Source organism: Dreissena polymorpha, chromosome 3 (genome assembly GCF_020536995.1).
Source record: "Dreissena polymorpha isolate Duluth1 chromosome 3, UMN_Dpol_1.0, whole genome shotgun sequence".
NCBI lineage: Eukaryota > Metazoa > Mollusca > Bivalvia > Myida > Dreissenidae > Dreissena > Dreissena polymorpha.
This window is the reverse complement of record NC_068357.1, coordinates 64,008,596-64,034,984: the sequence shown is the minus strand read 5'-3', so window position 1 is coordinate 64,034,984 and position 26,389 is coordinate 64,008,596. Positions and strand designations below refer to the sequence as shown.

The 26,389-nt window shown below is 35.2% G+C and overlaps 1 protein-coding gene and 2 long non-coding RNA genes across 4 annotated transcripts in view; 2 read left to right on the top strand and 1 right to left on the bottom strand.

The window, feature by feature from the left end:
* Positions 1-687: 687 nt before the first annotated feature.
* Positions 688-9,309, top strand: LOC127873483 (uncharacterized). Its single transcript, XR_008046177.1, has 3 exons — positions 688-986; positions 1,973-2,066; positions 6,499-9,309. It is a non-coding gene; the product is annotated as an uncharacterized LOC127873483 (long non-coding RNA).
* A 2,107-nt stretch (positions 9,310-11,416) lies between these two features.
* Positions 11,417-26,389, bottom strand: part of LOC127874480 (dynein light chain Tctex-type protein 2B-like) — a 45,652-nt gene continuing 30,679 nt past the window's right edge. The window contains exons 2-3 of one of the 2 annotated variants that reach the window (XM_052418837.1): positions 14,523-14,684; positions 11,417-12,212 (exon numbers count right to left, since the gene is read on the bottom strand). In XM_052418837.1, coding sequence (XP_052274797.1) covers positions 11,593-12,204 — 612 coding nt within the window. In that variant the 5' untranslated portion in view covers positions 12,205-12,212; positions 14,523-14,684 and the 3' untranslated portion in view covers positions 11,417-11,592. Of the gene's footprint in view, positions 12,213-12,459; positions 12,584-14,522; positions 14,685-26,389 lie in introns of those variants that run through there. The other variant, XM_052418838.1, reaches the window with a different exon arrangement.
* Positions 19,275-26,035, top strand: LOC127874482 (uncharacterized). Its single transcript, XR_008046940.1, has 3 exons — positions 19,275-19,392; positions 21,436-21,529; positions 22,987-26,035. It is a non-coding gene; the product is annotated as an uncharacterized LOC127874482 (long non-coding RNA).

The window sequence follows — 26,389 nt, the reverse complement described above, 5'->3', positions numbered from 1 at the left end:
AGATGATATTTTTGTGATAATCTTTATTAGATTTGACTGTTTCCAAACATGTGTCATTGGGGATCAGTGTCTGTGACATATTTAATTATGTATGATATGGGCTGCAAGCAACACATGAATATTTTCAGAGTATTGTAGACTCACTTGAATGCATTCTTTTTCTTAATTAACTTTGTGTTGTTTTAATTTAATTTCTTGACTTTTTTTTCTAATATTTGTGTTGACATTTTAAATATTATTTTGCAGACTTCAGTCTGACGACCAAGATTCCTTTTACATGGAATATTAAAGCTAGAAATTGTTCAATCTATAAAAAATAGTTGGAAAGTTTGTTATGGTCCCTTCCAAAAAGCACTTTTAATAATTTAGCTTTCAGACTGGAGGAGGATGTTTTGTAGATTGTCCTCAATGGGTTAAATACAGAGTCAAGTATGCAGATTTCAAACCATTGTTAATAACTAGTAGTGTTTTACTTAACAAGGAAGATTTTAGGCTGGCAAGTCTATTCATAATGAGAAATCTACAATTGAAACTAAGTGATTTTTGAAAGAAACACTCACCTAAACAATACCATCATTGTGACTATGTTCTTGAAAAAGGTATTTTGAGTATGAAACCCATCAACGGTTTAAGATGTTTTTTTAGAAGATTCAATTCGAACACATATTGTTACATTTTATTCAAAAATAAGCGTCATATAAAACATAATTGTGAATTTCTTAATTAACAATCATAGCATCACCCTGGAAAAAACATGACCTTTTTTCCAACGAACACAGGAGATCATGAGAATGATCGTCGTGATAGTCATGGCTAACCATCTAATAAATTACAACTTCTAAATATTGAAAAAATCAAACTTTCCAGCACTTCTTGACGGGTTTTCGTGAAAGGCACGACACTGTGAGGAGGACCGATACTATGGGAGTAAGGGGTAATAGTATTTCCTACTGCTGCTCGAAGTTTATCGAGTGATTACATTGAAGGTAAGTTGATTTGTAGTAAGTCATCTTATGCAGCAGTATTGTAAGTGCTTACGTTAATAGATTTAAATGAGGATTGTTTCCCATGACAAACTAATGTAAAATGTATATCGCTGATAAAACATATAGTTTTCCTTTAAAATTACTAGCAAGACGATTTTGAAATAAAAAATGCAAACAATAAATTTCAAAAAGACTTTTATTTAAATACGACTCGGACTGAATATTTCAAATTTATATACAAATGTGCTAGTGTTTTGGTATACATGTTTGAGTAACGCATGATTATGTGAATCTAGCTTTTTTCGCATCCTGTACATGTGAGAAGAATACTCGGCTTTTGTATTAATATTCAAGTATAAACAGGCATATAATAAACATCTGATGTGGGGAACTCCATGTGTTAATTGTGAAATCAGTGTGTATATTAAAGGAATTAAAAACAGTATTAAGACCATATTACTGATTTCAGAACGTTTACACGTCCTTATCCAGAAAAGCATAATTACACAAGCAGTGTTCCACAAAGGATTTGAAAAGGGCAGAGTGCCCTATTGTCTAAGGGTCACTTCAGCGCACACGATAATACATATATTATCACTACAACATATTTTCAATTTATCATTGCAAATTCAAATACAATTAACGGCATTATAAAATAAATACAGGCATGGCTTTGAGTCCTATATGGCGGGAGGGACTGTTAGGCGGCAGGTAATTCTTTTTGAATGCTTTTTAAGTTTTAACGTTTACCCTCGTCCTTGCGACCCGTACGAGCAATGGCTGGGAGCTTGATCATTGCAAATAGGGCAAAATTGTTCTGCATCTTTCCGTTTAGGCCTAGCTGAAACACAGTCCACGTGATAACCTGATTTATATTAGATCAATATCTAAAGAATTTTTAATCCTTTGACCAACATGATACCTTTGGTGTTAGCGAACTATTTCCACGGAATTAAGTGAATTTGTTAATGAATGTGTACTTGCAGCCCACTGAATATGACAGAAGGAAACACCGATCGTAGGATGTCAGAAACTGAAAGTGTTCCAATACATAGCAGTATGTACAGCCGTCACTCTCGAGTAAGTGAGTGATTGAGGGTGTGTGTTTAGTCATAACTCGTGAGTAAGTCAGAGGTTGAACAAACATAACTTAAAGCTTGGTCAGGGACTAAACTGTTCTCAAAAGCATGGAGAGCCGTTACTCATAGGTAAGTAAGGGACTGAACACATTCACATATATAGCAGTCTTTACAGTCGTCACTCTCAGGTAAGTCGCCTGAAGTTGCCTTTACAGCCCTAACTCAAAGTTTGGTCAAGGACTGCCATACATGTAGTTCGGAGAGATAGACAAAGCAGCATGTACAGTCGTTGCTCATGGGTAAGTCAGAGACTAAACGCGCTTCCAGATATAGCAGCCTGTACAATCATCGCTCAAGGTTTGGTCAGGGACTGTGCAGCATGTATAGTTGTCGCTCATGCGTATTTTGGGAAATAAAAGCGTTCTCAGAAACAGAAACGTCTACAAAGTCGCACATCCCGGGTTAGTCAGGAACTGAAAGCTTTCCTAGAGCCAGCAATCTATAGTGTCGTCACTCACAGTTACTCAGGGACTGAAAACGTTCCATATAAGAGCAGTCTGTACATTCCCAGACACAGCAGCTTGTACAGTCGTCCTTCATGTGTACGTCAGGGACTGAACGCGTTCCCAGACACAGCATCATGTACAGTCGTCCTTCATGTGTACGTCAGGGACTGAACGCGTTCCCAGACACAGCATCATGTACAGTCGTCCTTCATGTGTACGTCAGGGACTGAACGCGTTCCCAGACACAGCATCATGTACAGTCGTCCTTCATGTGTACGTCAGGGACTGAACGCGTTCCCAGACACAGCAGCATGTACAGTCGTCCTTCATGTGTACGTCAGGGAATGAACGCGTTCCCAGACACAGCAGCATGTACAGTCGTCCTTCATGTGTACGTCAGGGACTGAACGCGTTCCCAGACACAGCAGCATGTACAGTCGTCCTTCATGTGTACGTCAGGGAATGAACGCGTTCCCAGACACAGCAGCATGTACAGTCGTCCTTCATGTGTACGTCAGGGAATGAACGCGTTCCCAGACACAGCAGCATGTACAGTCGTCCTTCATGCGTACGTCAGGGACTGAACGCGTTCCCAGACACAGCAGCATGTACAGTCGTCCTTCATGTGTACTTCAGGGAATGAACGCGTTCCCAGACACAGCAGCATGTACAGTTCGTAACTATCTGGTAAGTCAGGAACTTAAAGTATTCTGAGACAGGGCAGTCTGTACAGTCTTCTCTTTTGGGTAAGTAAGGAACTGACAGTTTTTAAATACTTAGGTTTATACAGTTGTTACTCTCGAGTAAGTCTCTTAATTTGTGTCTTATTATTTATAATTTGCTTAAACGTTCGAGATAACGCATTTGAACTCTTCCGAATATAAATATAGTAATACAAAGAAACCGTTAAGCGGCTATTGCACAAATTATGACAACATAAATACGCATTATAGTCGGTGTAGTCAATGACTCCAATAACAAATAGCTTCTACCGCTATTCGATATTTGATAATGTAGAAGCAATACTTTTTTTATCCAACAGTTGACTTTTAAAAACAAATGATTACCGGTATATTTTATAACAATTATTTTGGTTACATACCTGGTATGCAAGTTGATCCTGTATGCAATATGTGTGTTAAACGCATTAATTCATTTTAAATAATATGTTTTGATCAAATCACAACAGGGGGGCATGCGTATACTGGAGCTTAGCGGGTTTAAAAGAGATTAGTTGGAACTTACTTCCAAGATGGCGTCGTTTTTTGTGCTTTTCGTGAAGAAGTAGCGGCTATTTTCACCCGGTAAACCACTTTGTATTTTATTTTAAATAACAATGCCCTTTCGGCTCTACGGTGTTTGTGCTTCCCTCGTTTTTTTTTGTTTCAAGATCGTAGACGTCGGGATAAAAAGTTATTTTGAAGGAAAACCGTCTAGAAATATTTTGTCTACTTACGAGACGTTCGAGAAATTGGATGTACACATATTATTTTCTTTTATAAAACACAGTATTGACGCACATGTACAGTAAAATATAACTAAAATCACGATTATTTCATATTTGAAAATGCTGTTTCATCTATGATAACCAATTATTTGCCTAAAACATTGGTTTAACCCCCCTTTTTGGAACTGACTTCCTTTTCAGTACATTTTGGGACCTGACTTCCAAATGACATACACATCGTTCCTATGTTAGAAGGTTTGACATGTAATAACTGTCGTGAATGAAATCCGCATTCCTGCGAATGTTTTGGAAAACATTTTCCCTTTCGAGATCAATAGTTATCTTTTTTTATTTTATTTTATTATTAATTGTTATATTATTCATATTTATTATCATATGTCTTCTAACATACTTAACTCTAACATTACGTGTGAGTATTATAAGGATTTGACGGTATTATTTACACGGTGTTATTCTTACCTGTTTATTTTAACACATATGAACAAACTTAAGTTTGAATATGCCTAAATCGAAATAGTATTCTTTCTAATCGGAATACTATGCTACTATGACCAGGTATCAAGACGCATGTTTTATATAGACGTAGAGGATGCCAGGATTAAAAGAGAAGACGTTTCGAAGTGTGTACCGCTCTAGAAAGAAAAATCTGCATGAAAACCGACGCTGGTTTAATAATGTTTTATTTTAAATAAAAAAAGTGTAGAAAATAGCATTATTACATATACGGAACGAAACGTGTAATTAAGTAGCACATCAATTGTATGTCAGACTTGTCAATGTAGACTTTATAAAATAAAAATAAAACTACAAACATCAGCTGTACGTGTTTTTGTTTGGTTCCTGTTTTTTATTTGTTATTTTAGTCCAGCTCTGTTGAAGGATTCTTTCTGGCATATTCCACTTGTAAAAGAATGGTAAACCAAATGTTTATATCAGAATAAGATTGACATATTAAAAATACATTAAATGAATAAAAATATTACTGAAAATGACTGATAAATAATCTATTATCTCGTACATCAGCCGTCCCACAACCCATCTCTTTGAAAAAAGGTGAATTGATTCAGTTGGTCGGCAGGATTTTTTGTACAGCATTATTATAATTCTACAGTAAGTAACGTGAATAAGAAAACATATATTGCACCACATTACATGCTATAAAACTATAATATTGAATTACACATTTAAACTTCATTAAAGAGTATGCATTTTGTTTCAAGCTCTTTAACAAAGGAAAGAGCTGTTTGCCATTGAGAAGTCAGATCCAAAAATGTGTTTAAAAGGAATTCAGTTCCAAAAAGGGGGGTTAACCCAATTTTTTAGGCAAAGTTATTAGAGATGAAAAGGCGAATTCATTTAAAATAAATAAAAATACAAAGTGGCTGACAGGCTGAAAAAATCCGCTTCACCTTCACGAAAAACACTTAAACGACGCCATCCTCTAGAAGTTAGTTCCAACCTCACTTTAACCCGTTAAGCTCCCGTATACGCAACCCCCCCCCCACACCCCCTGCATAAGCAAAGATCTAAAAGCAAACCCGCTCGATGCCCTTAGTGTGAAATCTTAAATCTTGTTCCCTGCTAGAGGCTCACCCTGCCACTCTGTTCATATCCACATTTTTCGATATCATATTATACATTATTTTTAAGAAAATTTTACTTTAAAAAAAGTATTTATATAAAGGCGATTTAATGTATAGGTCTTGTTTTTATAGACGCACAATAAAATATATAAAAAGTTATCAAGGGAAATCTGTTCATTGGTGCGAGAAAATGAGTCTAAATATTAAAATCATAATGAATGCAATGTAATTGACTTAGCTATCTATTGGAAACAGTGATGTTTAAACCCTTATTGAAGTGCATGACATTGCAGGCATGTCTGTTTATCCCGTTGGTTTTTTATCGAAAAAAATATTTTTTTACAATGTACATGTAAATTGACTAACTTGTTGAGCAATATTATGTGTCTACTAAAGCGAAAAAATGAATTGGTTTGAAGTATAGTCCATATTTAAGGGAAATACCTTTGGAATACCCCTTAAATTTGATTCATTGTATTCTCAATACATGTATATGAGCAAAATAATGCGAATTTGTATCAACTCTCTTCATTTTCGTAAAGCATGTAACGGCTTTCGTCTTAACTTATGCGCTCCGTAAAATAAGTTTAAGCATACCAATTTTAATACAGCAACTGTGAATTCTATTTGTTAAAAAATGCGAATACATGTAAATAAATATAAAAGCATCGTATATCCAGCTTTAAAAAAAGATATATTGAATATGCGTGTTCTATTTATCAAAATAAAACATCATGCGTGCATTAGAATAAATTTAACATTTTTTCACAACCTATAGCATTTTATGAAAGCAAATTTGACAGTACTTGGATGTAAAACTAGAAAATATTATAACATTAAAAGACAATACACTAGTTTGATCCTGCTAATTTTCAGAATCATGTCGAAAGTGTGTCCGTGGAAGTCTGCCATATAATGACCATGCTGGGATACGGGGAGGAGATCAGACGGAGACGTGTTGAGAAGAACAGGGAATGGGATATTCTACTGAACCCATTTATCGATAATGTTACTTTCATCACAGCTGGCAGCAAGGCGGAGGGGCTGACCTGCATTAATGAAAGCGACTATGATTTTTTATTCGTGCCAAACAATGTCCTCTGTGTTGAAGCTGGAGTCGATCTACACACCATATCAGACGACGTACAGGATGGATACACGTGTAAACCCAGGACACTGCAGGATGTTACTAGAGAGACCTGGTTCCTCACGTCAAAATTATATAAGTCATATTATTAATATTGCTCTGTGTGATGACGGACATGGGAACGTTTTGCTTAGCAGTGAATTATTTCTGGATGAAATGTAAAGACTTAAAAGAGAAGATCCATTTGTTCCACTTGAACGCGCGGGGCCGTCACTTCCATTTTTATTTGAAGGTAGCCATTCAAAAATGTATATCGACAGAGTGTATGCAGTACGCTGTCAATGTCCCGGCATCCTGCAGAGATGGGCTCAACGACCTCGACATTGGCCGCCACCGGATGTCGTGCAGAAAGTTGTATCATTGGGATCTGTTGGCAAGCTGAAAGCAATTCATCCGCGATGTTTCAAGAAAGGAATTTGATCCACTGGTTACATGACGCTCTGAGAACACTCAGAACGGTGATATTCTCTACACAGCTGACATACTACATGATTCCTGAGCGAAATCTGATGGCAGCGTGTGGATTGAAGGAAGTACAGCAGCGTAAATGGGTAGCAGATATTACGGATATGATTGACGAAGGTCCGAGAATGATACTGCGATTGGGGAAGATACGACAGGCTGTTATCAGTTACCCAGAGCCGCTGTTGTGGTTCAGCGCGAGAAGGATGGAGGTTGAGTTACTCCAGCTGGAGTTAAGGAATGGCATGCACCGTTATGATGGGAACAGGAATATCGAGATATGGACACGCATGAAGCTGATAATATTCGAGTTCTGTCTACAGTTCTTGATGTTAGGCACTGTTTTTTATCACCCGTCTGATATATTATACAGGTTGTGGATGTAAAAATGTATTGAAATAACGTTTTACTCATATATGTAAACATTTGATTTCACCTGTTTTGCATCAGATTCTTGTTTGTATTGTGTGCTAAGCTGATGCATGTAGAAAAGCTAGAGAAAAGCATAGAGATAACCGCCTCTGCTTAACTACTTTATTAACTAAAGCAGAACATTCATGAACTAAAATGAACTGTTAGTTGTCCGTGTGATGAAGGAAAATAATTGCTGTATTTGGGAAACATTCCATTTACATAAAATACTAATTGAGTCCTTTTTCAAGCGATGATATGACGAATTATCATAATCACATAAGTTTTTACTAATTGTGTTAACAAACAGACTGGTATATAATCTCAATTCAATTTTGTCAGCTTGATTTGTTATTTAACCCGCAAATTTTAAAGAATAATCTCTGCTCGTTGCTTGTTCAACTTTCAAATAGATCGTCTTTTGCTTCAAAATCTTCAGAATATTTTTTTTTTAATCGGAAAAGGGAAAATCTTTTAAATGGACTTGCTAACAGATTTTCGTTTTTTTATGGAAAAATGTCAATAAGTGAGTTTACAAAACAAACTGTTATGTTTGTAAGTTTGTACTAGATACAAAATTGCAATGACGAGGAAACTGATAAAATAATATACAAATGACTACATTGGAGATCGACCTTAGGATCACCAGAAACAAACGGTTACGCTGGCGGTCGATAAATGCCTACATCAGAATAGACAGCTACACCGCAAGACACAAAATGAAACAAACTAAAAATATTTGCTTTCACTGAAAACAATTTAAAAATAAATCGCAGTTTAACTTGCATTTTATAAGTTTCCGATCCTGTTTGCTGGATATCGTGTATGTTAACTCGTTTTTCGGACTCAATGACACATGTATCACATAGCAAAAATATAATATGTGATAAACATTGGTGGGATATTCGTCAACCCCGATTACGCGCTTAATTTACCTAAGGCTAGTAAGAGTTGTAGGTTGTTTCTTGACACTCGTGTGAAACATGCTATATAAATGATATATACGTAGGATTGGACTATTTTGTTGTCATACCAAACTTTCCTTATGAGTGATGTAATACTTATGTATTACATGTTTTGCACGCGCAGTATGAACCGGTGTTAATACACTGCAGCTTTAACCATCTCACAGTCTGCAATCGGTCACACGCTGTGTTTTTTAAAATATAGAAATTAGAACGAATATGTCTTTTCAATCCGGCTGTTCTAAGAATGGAATGAATGTGCATGGAAATCTACATGTTTCGCCCTTTTTCATGTGCACGTGCAGTTCGAGAAAACGACACACGTGCATGACACAGAAGTGTTAGAGTGTCGTAGATGAATAATTGCAAAAGGATTCGTTCCCAAATAACAACGTGAAACTTTTCAATTTTGATTTTTTCAACCGCGGTCGAGAAATAGGATTTTTTTTTTTAAGTATTGCGTTTACAGTGCTATTGCTATCAGATGATTGTTTTCTATTATTATTTATATATTCATATGTATGCGTGCATATTTTGTTTAATGTAGTTACTTATTTACTATCAATTTAAATACTACTTTAGTATGTTATCATTAATTTTGGGTTATTGTTAATACTGCATATAAAATATTTGCGGACTCATGTGTGAAATAAATGTATTGTTAAAGCATGTTTGAAGTGATAATAAAAAGAACGAAACATTGTCTGAATATATGCACAAAACGTGCTTCTCTGTGGTTGGTCGTTGCCGACGCGCCTGTCGTGTGATTATTTTTACAGTATCCTTAAGAAACAAATCGTGAATATGGTAGTTTTCGTATAATTTTATTTGAGTTTCCTACGAAGTATATGACAATGCAAACAACACAATCTTAAATGATAGCTCCGATTTCATTTTTTTAATTTATTACTACGTTCCCGAAAAGTCGTTTTAAAGAAATGCATTCGAATACATTTTATCACTTGAAAAGCAATTCTGTAATTTAATATTCTCTCAGTTAAACTTGTTGCTAATCTGACTTTCACAAATAATAGTACAGTGCTAAGTATCAGATGATTGCATTTCTCTCCTTATCTTCTTGCTGTCTTATACAGCGGTGTCAAGTGTTCAATGTGGTTAGGAGATGTTGAGCAAGGCTATGTATTGACGGGTACGTATTGTTCGAATCACATTTTATGGTTAACAAAAATAACATTTCATCTCTTTACAACGCTTGTTTAACGAGGTATTTAAGGGCACCACGCTAAATAAACCTTTTATTTTTTAATTTGGTCGTCGTAAACATTAAATAAATAAATACAGTTAGAACGTATTTCGAAGAAAATCAACAGCCACTGATTAGCTGGTAAGAATGATTGTACAACTTGTGCGAATTGCGTGCAATAAATTGAAGATATACATATATTCAAAGATTGAAACAGCTATCAAAAAACTGCTTTGGCCCGTATAAAACGTTGAAATGACAATTATTAAAAGAAGTTCGGAGTAAGCATTCCATCAATACAATCTCGATTGCAAATGCAAATAATATTAATATCGTTTCTGAATACAGTTTCAATATATAAAAATAGATGTGTTGTTCATCCTTTGCATTTAGATTCGAAAACGAGTATATATATTGAAACAATTAATACATACAATACACTGTTTTTTTTTCTGGAGAACGACGGATATTGATGAATACTGGTCGGACAAATGCAATGAACATTATCAACAATCTGCGAACGACGTGCATGTGCGATGAATTAAGCTCATACTACGTTAGTATTCCAAGGATCGGTTATATATGTGTGTTGACGGGTACGTGTAATGTACACGTGTAATGTGTTGACGTAATTTGAAATGTGTTCGACTTCTTGCATGTTTTCTTCAGTACCACGAACAATTTAATCGACCTTCATACAGAATTGAGTGGAACAGCGACGAAATATTTAGAACTTGAAAAAGTTTCCAATCAACTTGATCTCTCTATCATGTTAGAAAAAAAACAGACTTAAAAGACAAATTTACTTAATATTGGGATTAAATATGACAATATATTGATAAACAAACACATATAAACCATGTCCATTTAATTGTTATGGTATATGGTTTGGTGTTGAACTAATAAAAGGACCATTTTACACGAGGGTCCCCTTTAAATCGGTATATGACATAACGAACAAGATTGTTCAGGCGTCATATAGAAGAAGTCTCCGTAGTTCTATGAAATGAAAACAACATCATCCAAATGGGCTGACAGTTTCCTCTTTAATACCAGCCTTACACCTAGCCTGATTCTCTCCAAGTACTCCACCCACTATTCGCAGCACAATGTGTCGTCATAAGAAGAGCTTAGATGATCGATTTCTTTTCAATTAATGTATGATTGCCTGTTCTCTTGTGTCACTGGCGATTATAAATTGCAGCCCACCTTGTGAAAGTAGTACATCCACCTTAATAATCCCCCTTGGAAACAATAATCATTTTATAATATTGTCTTTATGCAAACGATCTTAATGTTTCAATTACTAATCTACTTTTTCGATATAATTACTTTGTGTTCGATTCAGGAACCAGGAGATACAGTAACAATAGAATTCACAGAACACTTTAAGTGTTTCAGATGGTTTATTTGTGTGGAACAAGACTGGAGAAAGAGTCTGGGTGACTGGGATTGCTTAAAGTGATTACAAAGGCAGTTGAATTTCTGTTCCTATGGTCAAAATTGACATCTGTCAGTAACCATTACCCAGTAGCATTATATGGAAGTAATATCGGTGAATAAAGAGCAGACGGGGTGAATAAACATGGATTCTATACTATGAAATAGAGTTTTACATTTAATCACGATGAGAAATACACGCAAATCATCTTGAATATGAACTCGCACATAAAAAATATATTGCATAAGTATGTATGCAGCATAACGATTCGTCAAAACAAATAACATTAGTATTGAAACACCTCAACCATCATGCGATCTACAAGCCATTTAACAATACACTATTCAAAATAACAAGCGTACACAGCGGCTACCGCGTACAACCCATTCTTGTTATAACTAGCCTCGGCGTAATTATCCGTGTCCTTGTTCCACAGACACCGGCTGACTACACGGACTCCATGGTTACTGTCCTGACCAATGGTCACCGTCACTATATACTTGTAGCGCTGAAATCCCATGTCCTTCACGCGCGACTTGATGAGATCCGTGAGCATCTGTGAGAGGCTTCGGCACTGCAAAGGTTTGTACTTTTCACCGTTCAGGCATTCATCGAGCACTTCCTGTATAATAACACGCACACTTTCGGGTTTGAACACTTCACTGTGGTCCGGCTGCAGTTTGTACGTATTCTGCAGCTTCACTGGAAACAGTCCAATATTCTTAATTCCAAAGGAACTTCCGGTAACGCTAGATCGTGACACCATGGACATGCGGCGGCTATACTGGACGCTAGGGCGTCCCTCGAAACGCGACATCCGGCGCTTACTGGGATTGATCGTATGAGAACCCTCGCTACCCTCCTTCGGGACCAGTGATGACCGCTTACTTCCGCTGTGGTCGCTATGGTGATCCGCAAGATTCTCCACTGTTAAAGTCTGCATTTTAGCCATGTCTCAGTCTAAAAAAGATTCCAAACCCGGATTGTAATTAATTGTAGCAGCATAAACAGACTGTAATATGTTCTAACCGCATCATAAACATATCCATAAGAACAACCCCAGTTAACTTTATATTTGGAATCGATTCAACATTATCATAGTATTCAATAATGTGTAGCATTACTACTTAATAGTTGAAACATGAGTACTGTGTTGATTAATGTTACATAATGCATCATTAAGCAAAATAAAGCGCCTGCCACGAACCATAAACATTAAATACGCAACTGATCCTTTACGCGGGCGAATGCAATGAGATTGGCATTTTAGCGCATAAAATTGCTTCAATAATGTAATATAACCTTATGTTCCTACACATTAATACTTGTGAATCCAAACGATCAATCAAAACGCTTTTGTGAATTAAACGGGTACAGCGAACATAAACATGATATATCGATATAATACCATTCGCTTCTCCATAATAAAAAATTAAAAGGTAGAGCTAGGCACATCATATACGTCTAAGCATGTATCGTTTTTATCGTCACAACAATTTCACGTAATGCACTTTTTAATTGTAGATTAATTGCATAGATCAAACTATGATAAAAATATCGAATGTTTGAGAAAGCAATTACTGAGGCAAACACATTGTTTAATTAATAATTCTTAAATCAAAATAAAACAATAATATATTTGGCTATAGTAGTGAATCTTATTTAAAACCCGCTTAATAAATATCGTAATAATGTATAAGTCTGCATCAATACGCGACAAAGTACTGCAATATATGGGAAAAACGGAAACTACATGTTTCAACATATTGAAATGTATTGAAATAGAGAGGAATACATTCAGTTTGCGCACTGTCGTTGGAGATTTGTAGAAAACAAATTAACATGAAATAATTTGTCATCAAATGTAGTTTTGGCCACGTATGCATGAATCCTTACGTTTCAAAAATTTCCCCCAAAGCATATGGAATACAATTGTGTACATTCTTTTTTTATATAAGTTTAGATGTTCCTAATTAATTTCAGGTAAACTCGACTTGAAGTTATTCGGCAAAGTTTTTACAAGTATCTTGTATTTTACAAGATTTCATCATGCTTTATGTTCCATGTGCAAGATGATTGTAAATAATTTCAACTGTGTACATTTTCTTTTTGAAACCAAAGTGTATTTGTCAAACAAAATATATACACAGGCATTTTTCTGTCATAAACATATCCGACCTAAAACAAATATTTACAGATTGACAAAAAATTAGTATTTTCGATTTAATATTGAAGTGTTGTTGAAAGCTTGACAAATAAAGGTTGAAAAACAATGTACTTTACGCAAGAGCATACCAACATGCCCTTATCTGATCGACGTCTGAATCAGTTAGCACTGAGCAAATATTTGACAATCATAGTCCAAGTAAACACACAAACTTATATTTTAATATTTTTAAGATATTGTTTAACAAACAAATCATACGCATTTTAATTCCTCTTATTTCTGTTCATGGCATATGACATTTTAATGCCCTTTTTGAAGGACGAGGTGTAACTTTAAACAAACAATCGTATTGAAAAGGAATTCGGAGACCACGGACGAAAAAATAAAATAAACACGGCAAACATACTTTGTAAACGTTGAAATAATGAAACTACTTAATCATTATTAGAAGAGAATTTCGTGTTACAATCATAATGCTTTTATTTTCTCCTTATGATCATTTGCGAGTAAAAACCAATCAGGACACTTTATTCGATTAATCATTAAATACAAAATGTATTAGGCCTTGGAATGTCACTGCAAAGCAAGCGGTGGTTTAAAACGAGTGAAACGCGCGCTAGACATTTAGCTTAGCCCTCAAAATCGAATATAATAAAACCTTACAGTTAAAAACAATTCAGATATCAAAGCAACACAGATTATGTAGGGTATGTATTGCATTTAATTTCTCAAAGGTTGAATATTCACAAGGATAAAATTGATGTATTTACATTTTATGAGTCTAGATCGTACATAAAAACTAGTTACAATTTTCATGAAACAATATAAATGTCAATATTTTACACGCAAAGAAATGGCTAAAAGACAATTTTCATATTAATATTTACTGACACATACCAGGCGTCACCGCTGTGGATCATTTACATGTAACTGTATGAGTGATCGACACAAATAACTCTACGTAACAGTGAGTTGTTCAGACAGACAGAGGTTTAGTTATAGAATGAACACATACAAGTAATGTCAAACGTAAATGCAAATCTCTCGTACATAAATGTGAACAACATACTTAAAGATTCGAACAATAAATAAATAAATAATACCTTTTCGTTGTATAATGTGCGTATTAAAACAAACTTTGTTTTCCTACACTGACTTAAAACATGTCCGTATCGAAGCCTCCTCCAACGCCTTTAACATCTCAGTATCGTAACTTCTCAGGCGCGAAAGAAAATCGAACGTCTTTTAAAGCAAATGAAAAGCACCTTCCGCATTTGCCTCTGTCATCTCTTTGCGCAAATAATTACCCTTGCGAGTTGTTATGAATTAAAGATCTATATCGATTTATAAACATATTGGCGATATCGTTGATCGATTTTGTTAGCTCTACATTGATATTTAATGAATAGGACACTGCGAACGGATTAATATAAGTGAATTTTGCTGACATTTATCAAGAATTTATTCTAATTGTGGTGTAATCAAATTATTCAAAGGAAACATGGTTAAAAGCGGAGTATAATTCAATACATTTTGAACAAGGTGATTAATCTATACAAAAAACGCTGCTTGTTTAATATATGAAAAGACCGTTGCATGCAAACAAACGTTATAATGCAAATGTCCAAATTAAAATGAGCGAAATTCGATAGTCACAACTATGTCGAAATTTGCCTGTCTCTCTGTTAAGTCGGCGTAGTGTATCCGTATTGTTAAAATGCCAATATAAATCAGTGAGTGCTGCATTAGCAAAAGCTCCATTCTATTTATTGTATGTGGAACATACTTTGGTGAACGCCTTGTGATTTATATCAATTATAAATACGGTTTTATTATGATTTCATTCAAGAACATTATGAATAAATTATTTAACGAATGTTATTGGCTTTATAAACAATGTTGATACTTAGTTCTGAAGAACTACTATAAATATTCGTTTTTGTTTTGTGAATACAAGTTCGCGGCGTTTTAATCAGCATTGAAACTCCAAATTCTATGATTATAAAGAGGCTTATTATAAATTGATAGATCAACGCAATACACACAAATCAGATAGAAAGATATATTGATTGGTGTGGCTAATTATACATGCCCTTGTGATGTTGATAGCGCTTAAGCCACGAAGGTCACTTGAACGTTAATTTTAGACATCAAAAAGGTGTTATGTTTCGATAATAGAGCCTTTGTGCTTGCAGGGTGTGCATTGTACCCCAAAGCGAGTCTCTTGAAAATGACAATAATACACAACACATTATTTTTTTTTAAATACATAAAAAACAGGCCTAAATATGCATTGTATAATGATAGCCATTCATTCTAATGTCGTTGTACTTGTATTCTTGATACCAAAAGAAAAAAGACATGGTACTTTTTGATTGCGTTTTCATCAACGAATCTCAAATGAAATAGATCTACACCAGATATTAACATTATTAAGTATACTTTCATTTCAAAAAGAGCTTAGTGATGGTATTTACACACTGAAATTGTTCACACACTCGCTAATAATGTTACAACTTACTTTGAATAATAATTAATACATTTTTGAAGTAATATATTTAAATGATTGCCAATTGAATATTTTATATAATGCTTTATGGGTTATTGGTATGTATCGTTTGAATTTTCAAGGCTCAAATTGTTAACGAATTAAAGGCTTTGATTTTACTAAATCCAAAGTAGATAAACGTTGTTGTTTACTTTGTTCATCATGCATTTATGTAAATTGTTGCAAGTGCAATATTGATTTTTGGTTCTTCTAAAACCAATCGATAATTATCAATAATAATCATGATGTATCTAGGGTACCCAGGTAAAAGTAAATCTTGGGATTCTTACGTATTATTATTTATAAGAAATATTTGGCCGCTTGTCAATTGTTAATTAAATGGCAAGGTATTAAGTTATATAAAATTTGATACGTGCCCCAATTGCAAATAAACAAAAATCTGTATACACGTTAAATAAAAATGCAAATTGAATCACATCTATTTGCTTGTACAAGAAACCGTTCAAGAACACCATTTTAGAGCGCTTTTTCCTATCGAACTCTTCATGAACACTTCAAAACAGTGTGTATCATGTGATATGGTTGAAAACCTCCGTCGTTCTAACATGCCTAATACATGTTTTCTGCAAAACAAAATAATCTTTGTCAGCAATTTTGGTTAATTCATATATTAGTTTATATAATTGTCTTAAGTAACCCAGTTATTACTGTCATGATGATATTAACAAAACAAGGTACATTTAGTGTTTACATGCTTGAGTTATAATGTACACCAACAACATAATAATGTGTTCATGTTAGATTTGCAAGCTTGCCCTTCTATAAAAATTATGTACCGTACTGGTCAATCTTTTGGGCCACATGTATTTTTGTTTCTCAAAACCCGGGCAGATCTGATTGTTTTCGCGTCTATTCTTGTCCTTCTGTCGACGGCGATAATTCAGTAGGCAGCTTTTATCTTGCTAATTGTCGCTTGAAAGGATTTAACATTAAAAGTGTAGTATTGATGTATAACGGTTGGTTTCACAAATATTGTATTACGAATTGTTTCTAAAAAGGAGTACATAACTAGTATCAGATTAATATTTTGAAACCAAATGTGACCATCAAATTGTGAAACCAATGTCGATTTATTCGTGTATCACATTTCATCTGCATTTACAATTCAATTATATTTAACTTCGTAGTGCTATTCCGCATCAGATGCATCCATCGGAACTGCAATTATTTTCAAAGAATTAATGCGGTATTAAGAGTATACAATAATTGTATCTGCTTCTTACGGAATACCGTTAGGACCATCGTGGTTACACATTAAAATGCAGAGGGTGACAATGCGATAGTGCGATAGTACGATGGTGACAATGCGATAATACGATTGCGACAATGCGACAACGCGACAGTACGATGTCGACAATGCGACAGTGCGACAATACGATATCGACAGCGCGATAGTACGATGGTGACAATGCAATTGTCATATCGTACTGTCGCCTTCGTATAATCGCATTGTCGAAATCGTACTTTCGCGTTATCGTACTGTCGTCATCGTATTATCGCATTGTCGCCAACGTGCTATCGCACTGTCGCCATCGTATCGTCGCACTGTCGTCATCGTATTATTGCACTATCGCATTGCCGCCATCGTACTATCGCACTGTTGCCATCGTATTGTCGCACTGTTGTCATCTTATTGTCGCACTGTCGTCATCGTATTATCGCACTATCGCACTGTCGCCATCGTACTATCGCATCGTCGCCATCGTATTGTTGCGCTGTCGCCATCGTACTATCGCATTGTCGCCATCGAACTGTCGTGTGGTTGCATTGTCGCCATCGTACTATCGCATTGGCGCCATCGTACTATCGCATTGTCGCCATCATACTATGACATTGTCGCCATCGTACTATGGCATTGTCGCCATCGTACTATCGCACTATCGCATTTTCGCCCTCTGGATTTAAAGGTGTATCCACGATGGCCCTTACGGTATTCCTTAGCTTCTATACCGAATATGACCATTTTTGTTTGGTGAAAGTAAGCCACCATTAAGAAACATATACATAGGGAAAACTCAATAAAAACGTTAAGAGTAAAGCTTAATTCTATATCAGTGTGTATGAAAGTGTTTAGCTCGAATGTGGTCAGTATGAAATATTCAAAGATTGCAAGATAAACGATGAAAACAGCACAGTACTTTGTTTCAAATGGTTTCCGCAATTACGAGTGACTAAATGTGACCCTTACTTGTTCACTCGAAGTGGGAACGCATTTAGGGCTTTATTAGTATCTGTCGCCAATAAAACCATATAAGAACCTGAGAAGATTATTTAGGTGCAGAGCGCAGAAAAGGTGCGTATTTAAAGCCTCTGGCCTTGAAATGAAATACATGTTAATTAATAAATAAATATGCAATTTGAAAGTGTGCAAAATTGTCATTTAATCTATAGCCTAGTAAGCAAGTAATTTATTATTTTTTAAACGGTACCGCTTTTAAAACCGAAAGTAGGATTTCTATACGTATAAATGTACGTCAATTTCGTCAAACGCGATTATTTTTAAGCTTTAAAGCACAAAAAGACGGATTTCTATCTTGTAACCACCAGATATATTCTAATTGGCATAGATTAAATTAAATCTTTAGCCTAGTTAGCAAGTTATTTATTTATTTTTTTCTAACGGTACCGCTTTTAAAACCGAAAGTAGGATTTCTAGACGTATACGTCCATTTCGACAAGAGCGATTATTTTAAAGTTTTCAAGCGCAAAAAAGACGAATTTCTACCATGTAACAACCAGATATATTCTAATTGGCCTATTTAAAATATGTTTCTTATTTATACTTAAATTAACTATGCCAAATAAGCTGTGTGGCTTTAATGCAATAATTACCGTATAAGCACCATTTACGTGTTCCCTCACGCAAACTGATAAGGGTCCATTACTTCTTCAATGCATTTAAGAGAGGATAAGCACATGTTTACGCTTACTGAGCACATATTGATATGGTTTCCATCACACATAAAATCCCTATTTAGGCTGTCGGGAAGCTTACAGATTAGTTCTCCGACGCAAAAAAACAACAACAACAAAACACTGCTGAGAGTGTTTGAACGTAGATGATTGAGTTTCACTACTTTTTTAATGCAATAAAGATCGTATAGGCATATATGAAAATTAATTGATACCGATAACAAAGACTTCTTTTCTTCTACATTGCATTTTAAATCATATAAGAACAAAGACAATTGTAAAGGACCACGTACAAAGATAATAGCAAATAAACATCCAAAAATAAACGTCGCCAAAATTAAAAGCCGTACCGGAGATAACACTACGCAATGTTTAATGACGTTATGCACACTAGGTTAAAGTTTGCCTTTACAAATGATAGTTTAGTATACGTATATAACTAACAGCATTCATAACTTTACCTGAAAGTTTATCGAGTGATTACTTTGAAGGTAAGTACATTTGTAGTGAGTTACCTTTCGCAATTCTTAACGCTTACTTTATTATACACAATAATGTAAAATTCATGTTGATATCAAATTTATTCTAATACACACTTTTCCTTTTATATTACTAGTGAGATGATTTTGAAATCGAAAGTGCAAAATCAATTTCGAAATGACGTTATTTTAAATAATACGGTATCATTCTAATTTATAATCAAATGTGCGAGTGCTATTTGCATACACGTTTGAGTTACTAAATATGTTTATCTAGCTATTCGGCTTTTGTATTAATATTAAAGTTTAAACACGCATGCAATTAAAAAAAACGTTACAAAACTGAACTTGGGAATTCCATGTTTATTTCAAAATCATGGTTTACGGTAAGGGAATTAAATCTTTTTAAGACCATATATCCCTTACTCTCATAGTGTCGGTCCACCTCATCGTATCGTGCCTTTAACAAAACACTTTCAAGAAGTGCTGAATAGTTAACGTTTTTTTTCAATTTTTAGAAGTTGTTATTTATTTGATTGTTATCCATGACTATTACGACGTTCATTCTCATGATTTACGGCAATCTCCACGCAGAGTTGTCGTTCCTTGCTCTCACATACAACTCTGCATAAGGCTCAGCACGCCATTTTGTCTACCAAATAGCTAAAACCGAACAAACGCATACAATGTATATTTGAGTAGATATTTGAGATCGCATGCATTTAATTAAGAAAAATGACTTTTAAATGTACGATAAATCGTGCAAAAACTTGTGAGTTTTAATGCAACTCTTTGGAACTATTTTATTGCCCATTTACACAGATGTAATCATTCCACGCACTTCACAAATGTAAACAATTGTACATATTTTTTATTGAGTGACGTTAGGCATTGCTTCGACGTATTTATGTATGTTGGTTTCTTAACATAAAAAACATATCAATTTTATAATAATTAATTAAGACTGATATAAGATATCATGGTATGAGATGGTTTTCTTTAATGCAGTTAATGCAATGTAACCGTCGTGCAAGAGATTGTTTAGTATACTGTAACCTCAATGATGAACGCTTGGAATGATCATGACATGAATGAGACGCTTTCAAAACAATAGTCCGTTCTGAGCCCAACACAGAGGTGAATGTAATGTGACCGTCGTGCAAGAGATTGGATTTACGGTGTTCGTTGGATAGTATGTCATGTTTATTCCAGATGATGCTAGGATTTTTGAATACGTAACACACACTTATGTTAGTTTGTTTTTTAAATTAATAATAGCTTTATCAAATGTTTTATATACCGCTTATTTTTTTTTAAATGTAACAATATTTTTAAGAACAAAACATGAGCAATAGTTTTGTTTTTCCATGAAGTTTCTTTTTTTTAGAATAAGCTCATGCGCATAGTAACAAATCCTAGCAACCAATCAGAAGGGCCAATAGAATGAGATAATTGTACAGAAAACCTATTACTACAAGTCTAGCCAGTATTTTGTCAAAACATTGCCGATTTAAATGCATTTGTCGTTGTTGTATCCAAGAATACACATTTATCTATAGATTGACATATAACACATGCTTTTTTTGTATTTATTCACTTCGAAAATTCGTATGTATTAATTAAGAGGGTCGATACTACGGATAGACATCTTAGACTGCTTTGTGAACGGTAAGATCATTTTCCAGAAAGTCATACTTATACAGGTAGAGTTCAACTTTGGATTTGAAAATGGCTGGGTGCTCTTTTGTCTAAAAGGCACTTAACCGCAGGGCCATACAAGATATATGCCTGTGGCATATTTTCACTATAGCATTGACATTTCGACTAAATTTGCTGTAGAATAAAACAAACAAATACATGGCGTGGGTCCGAGGGGTTATGGTGGGTGCAAGCGTGCTGCACGCATCCGGCCTTGCTTGCGCGTTGAAATATGTAATATGATACACTTTTATAATATCGATCTTTAAAAAGTTGGAATATTTTGTCTAAAACGTTAACTATTAAGATCCTCCCATTTAATTTCTTAAAAATTGAAGAATAATTGTGTACTTGCAGCCGACTGGAAATGACAGAAGGAAGCATCGAGTTTACCATGTCAGAAACCGAAAGGGGTCTAATACACAGCAGCTTGTACAGCCGTCACTCCAGGGTAAGTTAGGGACTGACGGCGTCCCCAGACCCAACAACTTTAACAGTAATCACTCGCGGGTAAGTCAAGGACTGGGAGCGTTCATCGATACAACAGGGTGTACATTCCTCACTAATTAATACGCCAGGGACTGAACGCGTTTTATAGCAACTTGTACAAATCACTCATGGTTAAGTTAGTGATAGTCTGTACAGTCGCCACTCTGTGGTAAGTCAACAACTGAAAGCTTTGCCAGACATAGTAGCCAGTACAGTCGTCCCTCTCGGTTCTGTCAGGCATTGTTCAGGCGAGGACGCAACATTTTCATTTTATTGTACAATTTTAACAAATGTCGCAAATTGGTTTTGCTAGTTGCGATGTATGTCGCATTCAAATTAAGTGGAGAAAAGTCAAAAATGCTTAAAACATGCAAAAAAAGCAGAAATGCTGATTTGTTTAAACAAATATGACCATGCCATCTTTGCTGATCGATAAAATAATGCATTTGAGATCCGTATTGAGGAGTATTTGCGAGGTTGTCGAAGATGGTGTGTGCTCACGAAAAAGAAAGTGTGTTTTGCAAATTAACGACAGTCAAGGACATTTACCCTCAAAAGAAAAAACAATAACATAAAAACGTCAATAATTAATGATAAAAATAAGTGATTGCATGCTGTCTTATAAAATTTGCGACGATTTATTACTTAAACAAAAAAATTAAACAGTGAGTTTGACAGTGTCACAAATTCTATTTAAAAAATTTATTTTGGCAGTTTACCTCCCCTGACTTGTTTTGTAAAACATGGCGTCTACTTAATGAAAAAAGGAAATGATATTGATTCGAATCTGAGTTCATATTTTAGGGAAATACTGTACAAGGCCTTGATAGGCCTAAACGGTAGGACGCATAACTCGGCCGCTGTAAGGTCCCAGCCTTCCACCTCGGAAACCTGACCCTTTTTGATGTGATTGCAATATTAAACATCAAAATGTATTTGGAGTTCTTACACATGCTTTATTGAAAATATGCTTAAGGTTGATCACCTTTTTTAAATCCTTGCTATATCACTGACCTTGGATATGGCCCTTACACTGGACACATTGTATTGTCAATTTTTATCAATGCTCAGTGCCCTTTATGTTCATGAAGAAGTGTACTGGTATTCGTCTGAATGAAACCTTTCCGTTAAAGTATTTTCAAAATACATTACTACAATATATATGAATTATTACAGTAAGAAGATTCAACATTAATACAGATATAAGTCAAATCATTGAATATCAGGCTTAAAAAAGATTTATCGAATTTTATCAAAATGAAATAACAGATTTATCAGATATAAGACACAATTGAACATTTAGTGATATGACACACTGTATCATTTTATGAAAGCAAACTGGATAATACTGGACTATTAAACCAGTAAATACCATGACTTTAAATGACAACACCGTAGTTGGACCCTGTTTATTTTCAGAATCATGTCTAAGGTGTGTCCCTGGAAGTCTGCAACATAATGACCCTGCTGGAATACGGGGAAGAGATCAGACGGAGACGTGTTGAGAAGTACAGGGAATATGATATATTGATGGACAGAAGACAAAGTGCTACGACTTTAATCATAGCTGGCAGCAAGGCGGAGGGGCTGACATCCTGGGCTGAAAGCGACATTGACTTGTTAAACGTGCTGAAAAGTGTCATCTGTGTAGAAGCTGGAGTCGATCTACACTCCATACCAGACTACATGGAAGTGTACAGTATGGATACACGGGTATACCCAGGGCACTGTAGGATGATACTGCAGAGGCCTTCTTCAACAGGTGTAACATTATGTAATAATGCTCTGTGTGATGACGGACAAGGGAACGCTTTGCTAAGCAGCAGTTTGCTTCTTGATGAATTTTCTAAATTAAAATATTATGTAGGAGTTCCACTTGAACGCACGGGGCCTTCACTACCGGTGTCTGGAATATACGGACTTAATATCGACATCGTGCCTGCAATAAACTGTCAATGTCCTGGCATCCTGCAGAGATGAGCTCAACGATCTCGACTTTTGCCGCCACCGGATGTCGTGCAGAAAGTTGTATCATTTGGCTCGGTTGTTACCCCTGTAGGACAAAAAGGGAGTGAATGTAGATTTTTAGAGTGGAGGATTTGCTTTAACATGGGTGAAACGGAACTCGTTAACAATCTTAGTGGCACTCAGGCAAAATTGTATGTAATTCTAAAAATGATTGTAAAAGAACTACTGAAACCAAAAAATAAAGAAATAACATCCTTTGTGATGAAAAATACCATATTTTGGCAAGCAGAAAGCAATCCACTCGCAATGTTTCAAGAAAGGAATTTGATCTATTGGTTACATGACGCGCTGGGAACACTCAGAACTGTCATATCCTCTACACAGATGCCATACTACATGATTCCTGAACGTAATCTGATGGCAGACTGTGGATTGCAGGATGCACAACAGCAAAATTGGGTAGCAGTTATCACGGATATGATGGAGGAAGGGCCGAGGGTAATATTAAGATTGTCGAAGATCCGACAGGCCGTTATCTGTCACAAAGAGCCCCTGTTTTGGTTCAGCAGGAGGAGGATTGAGGTGGAGCTGCTGAGACTGGAGCGAATGAGCAGAAGCCTACAATGCACAGATGAGAACGGGATTTATTAATCAGATATCATCATGCAGGAGATAAAAAGACGCACATGCCAGATAATGGGAGAGATTGCTTTACGGTTCGTTATCGAAGGCAGCGTTTTTAATTATATGGATGACATATTCCGCAGAGTGTGTATGTAAAAATGAATTGAAATGACATCTTTATAGTCTCACACATGTACAAGTTAATTGCACCTGTGTTGGATCCGAGTTTTTTGTCTTTATTTTATGCTAAGTGGTAGAATATGGAACACAACCAGTGAGGTAATCGCATCTCAAAAAGGTGAAATATTGTGGAAAGTAGGATACACTAAAATAAAATATTAATTGTCAGTAGGCTTTTGGTAACTAATTACTGAACAAAGGATATCATTGACTTAAAATACTACTTGCTCCCCTTTTCAGTGATTTTGTTACGATTTGTTTTATCAGAATAAAATTAGATTTAACTTTGTTGGTGAACAAACATGCAAACAAACACATATTCACAATTCAAATATTTCATGTTTGCTCAAATATGTAACCCATAAATTTAAATCATAATCTCGGCGTTGTGTTGCCTACACATTATATGACAGTGGTGTTGTTTTTTTTTTCAACATAAATCGTCCGAAAATCTTCTAAAGGGACTTGTTGACACATTTTGGTATTTTTTTTAAACATGTCATTAAATGAATTGACATGTTTGAAATAGTTTGAAAAACTATAATCACGAAAAACCGGATAAAATAGTTTTTAAGTATACCGGCCCTTGGGTTCGATCCTATACCTCAGGAAGGAACACTTCCTTTTGAGTTTAATTCAAACGCGTTGTTGGTAATACACGTATACGTCACTAATCTGTCATATATCTGCCATTAACACGTTTTAGAGGAATTCTCTATAATTAGCCAATGCAATCTTTGAATAATTCGTGTCTTCTGGCGGGACATTTCTCCAACTTATCCATATTGCAGTGGATAATGGTCAATAAAGCGCAAATTCTGGGTAAGACAGCTACGCTAACAGTCGTGAAATGGCACTATTGATAAATATTTACTTTCAGTGCAAATGAATAGCACAGTTTATCGAAATGTTATTTGCACTTAAAAGTTTCCTTTCCTTGTTGCTCGATATCATGTCTGGTAACTAAATGATGACATGTTAACACATACATATCATCAGGAACCTATAATGTCTGATAAATATCGGCGGAATGTTCATCCATCCCGATTACGCGCCTGTTCCATTTCTCGTGGATAGAAATGGCTGTAGGTAGTGTCTTTACACCAATGTGCATCTCGCCACAAATGTTTTATAATTGTTATATATTTAAATTGGTTATTTTAATGGCAAACAAAAGGTTCGTTAGGTGTGATGCGATACTTGTATACTACATGTCATAAGAATGGAATAATGTGTCAATGAAAATCTGTATGTTTCGCTTAACTTTATTTGCACTTGCAGAACGCGAAAACCACATACGCACGTGGTCTAGAAGTGTCAGAGTGTTGTAAATTATTTAATCTGATGCAATAATGTAAAACGCGTTCCCAAACAACAAAAATAAACATTTACAGCTGACATCTGGATCCGTTATTGAGAATAACAATGATCAAAGTGTTGCGTTTAATTTATTCATTTTCGTGTAATTGTTTTCGTTATACAATGCTGTTCATAAATTTCGATGAATGCGTGTATAATGTATAAATGCAAAGTTTATTATTTTCTATCGATTTAATTCATGTATGATAGTATGTAAAATTAAATGTTCGTTATCTTGTGTATGTGTATAACTTCGTATTATATATTTGCGGACTCATGTGTGTAATTAATGTTCTGATATAGGGTGTTTGAACTGATAATAAATGGAACAAAATTATGTCTTAACTTACCACAAAATCCGCTTCCCAATTTTCGGCAGCTTCCGACGCGTCTGTCATGTGGGTATTAGGTTGATTATTTTTACCGTACGGCGAAGAGACACAGCATAAAAACATTCTTGGTAGTAGTGGTAGGAATTTTATTAGAGTTACCTACTCAATGTATGACCATTCATACAATAACACATTGAACATATTGCAATTATATCTAGTGTCTATCTAGTGGACTTATTCTTCTACTGTAAACGTAACTTCTCTGTCCTCGTCCAGTCTCTATATGGAATATACGCACACGTCCCAGTTGTGCCACACACTTAGATATCACGCCATCTACAAAATACTCTTCTCTCATT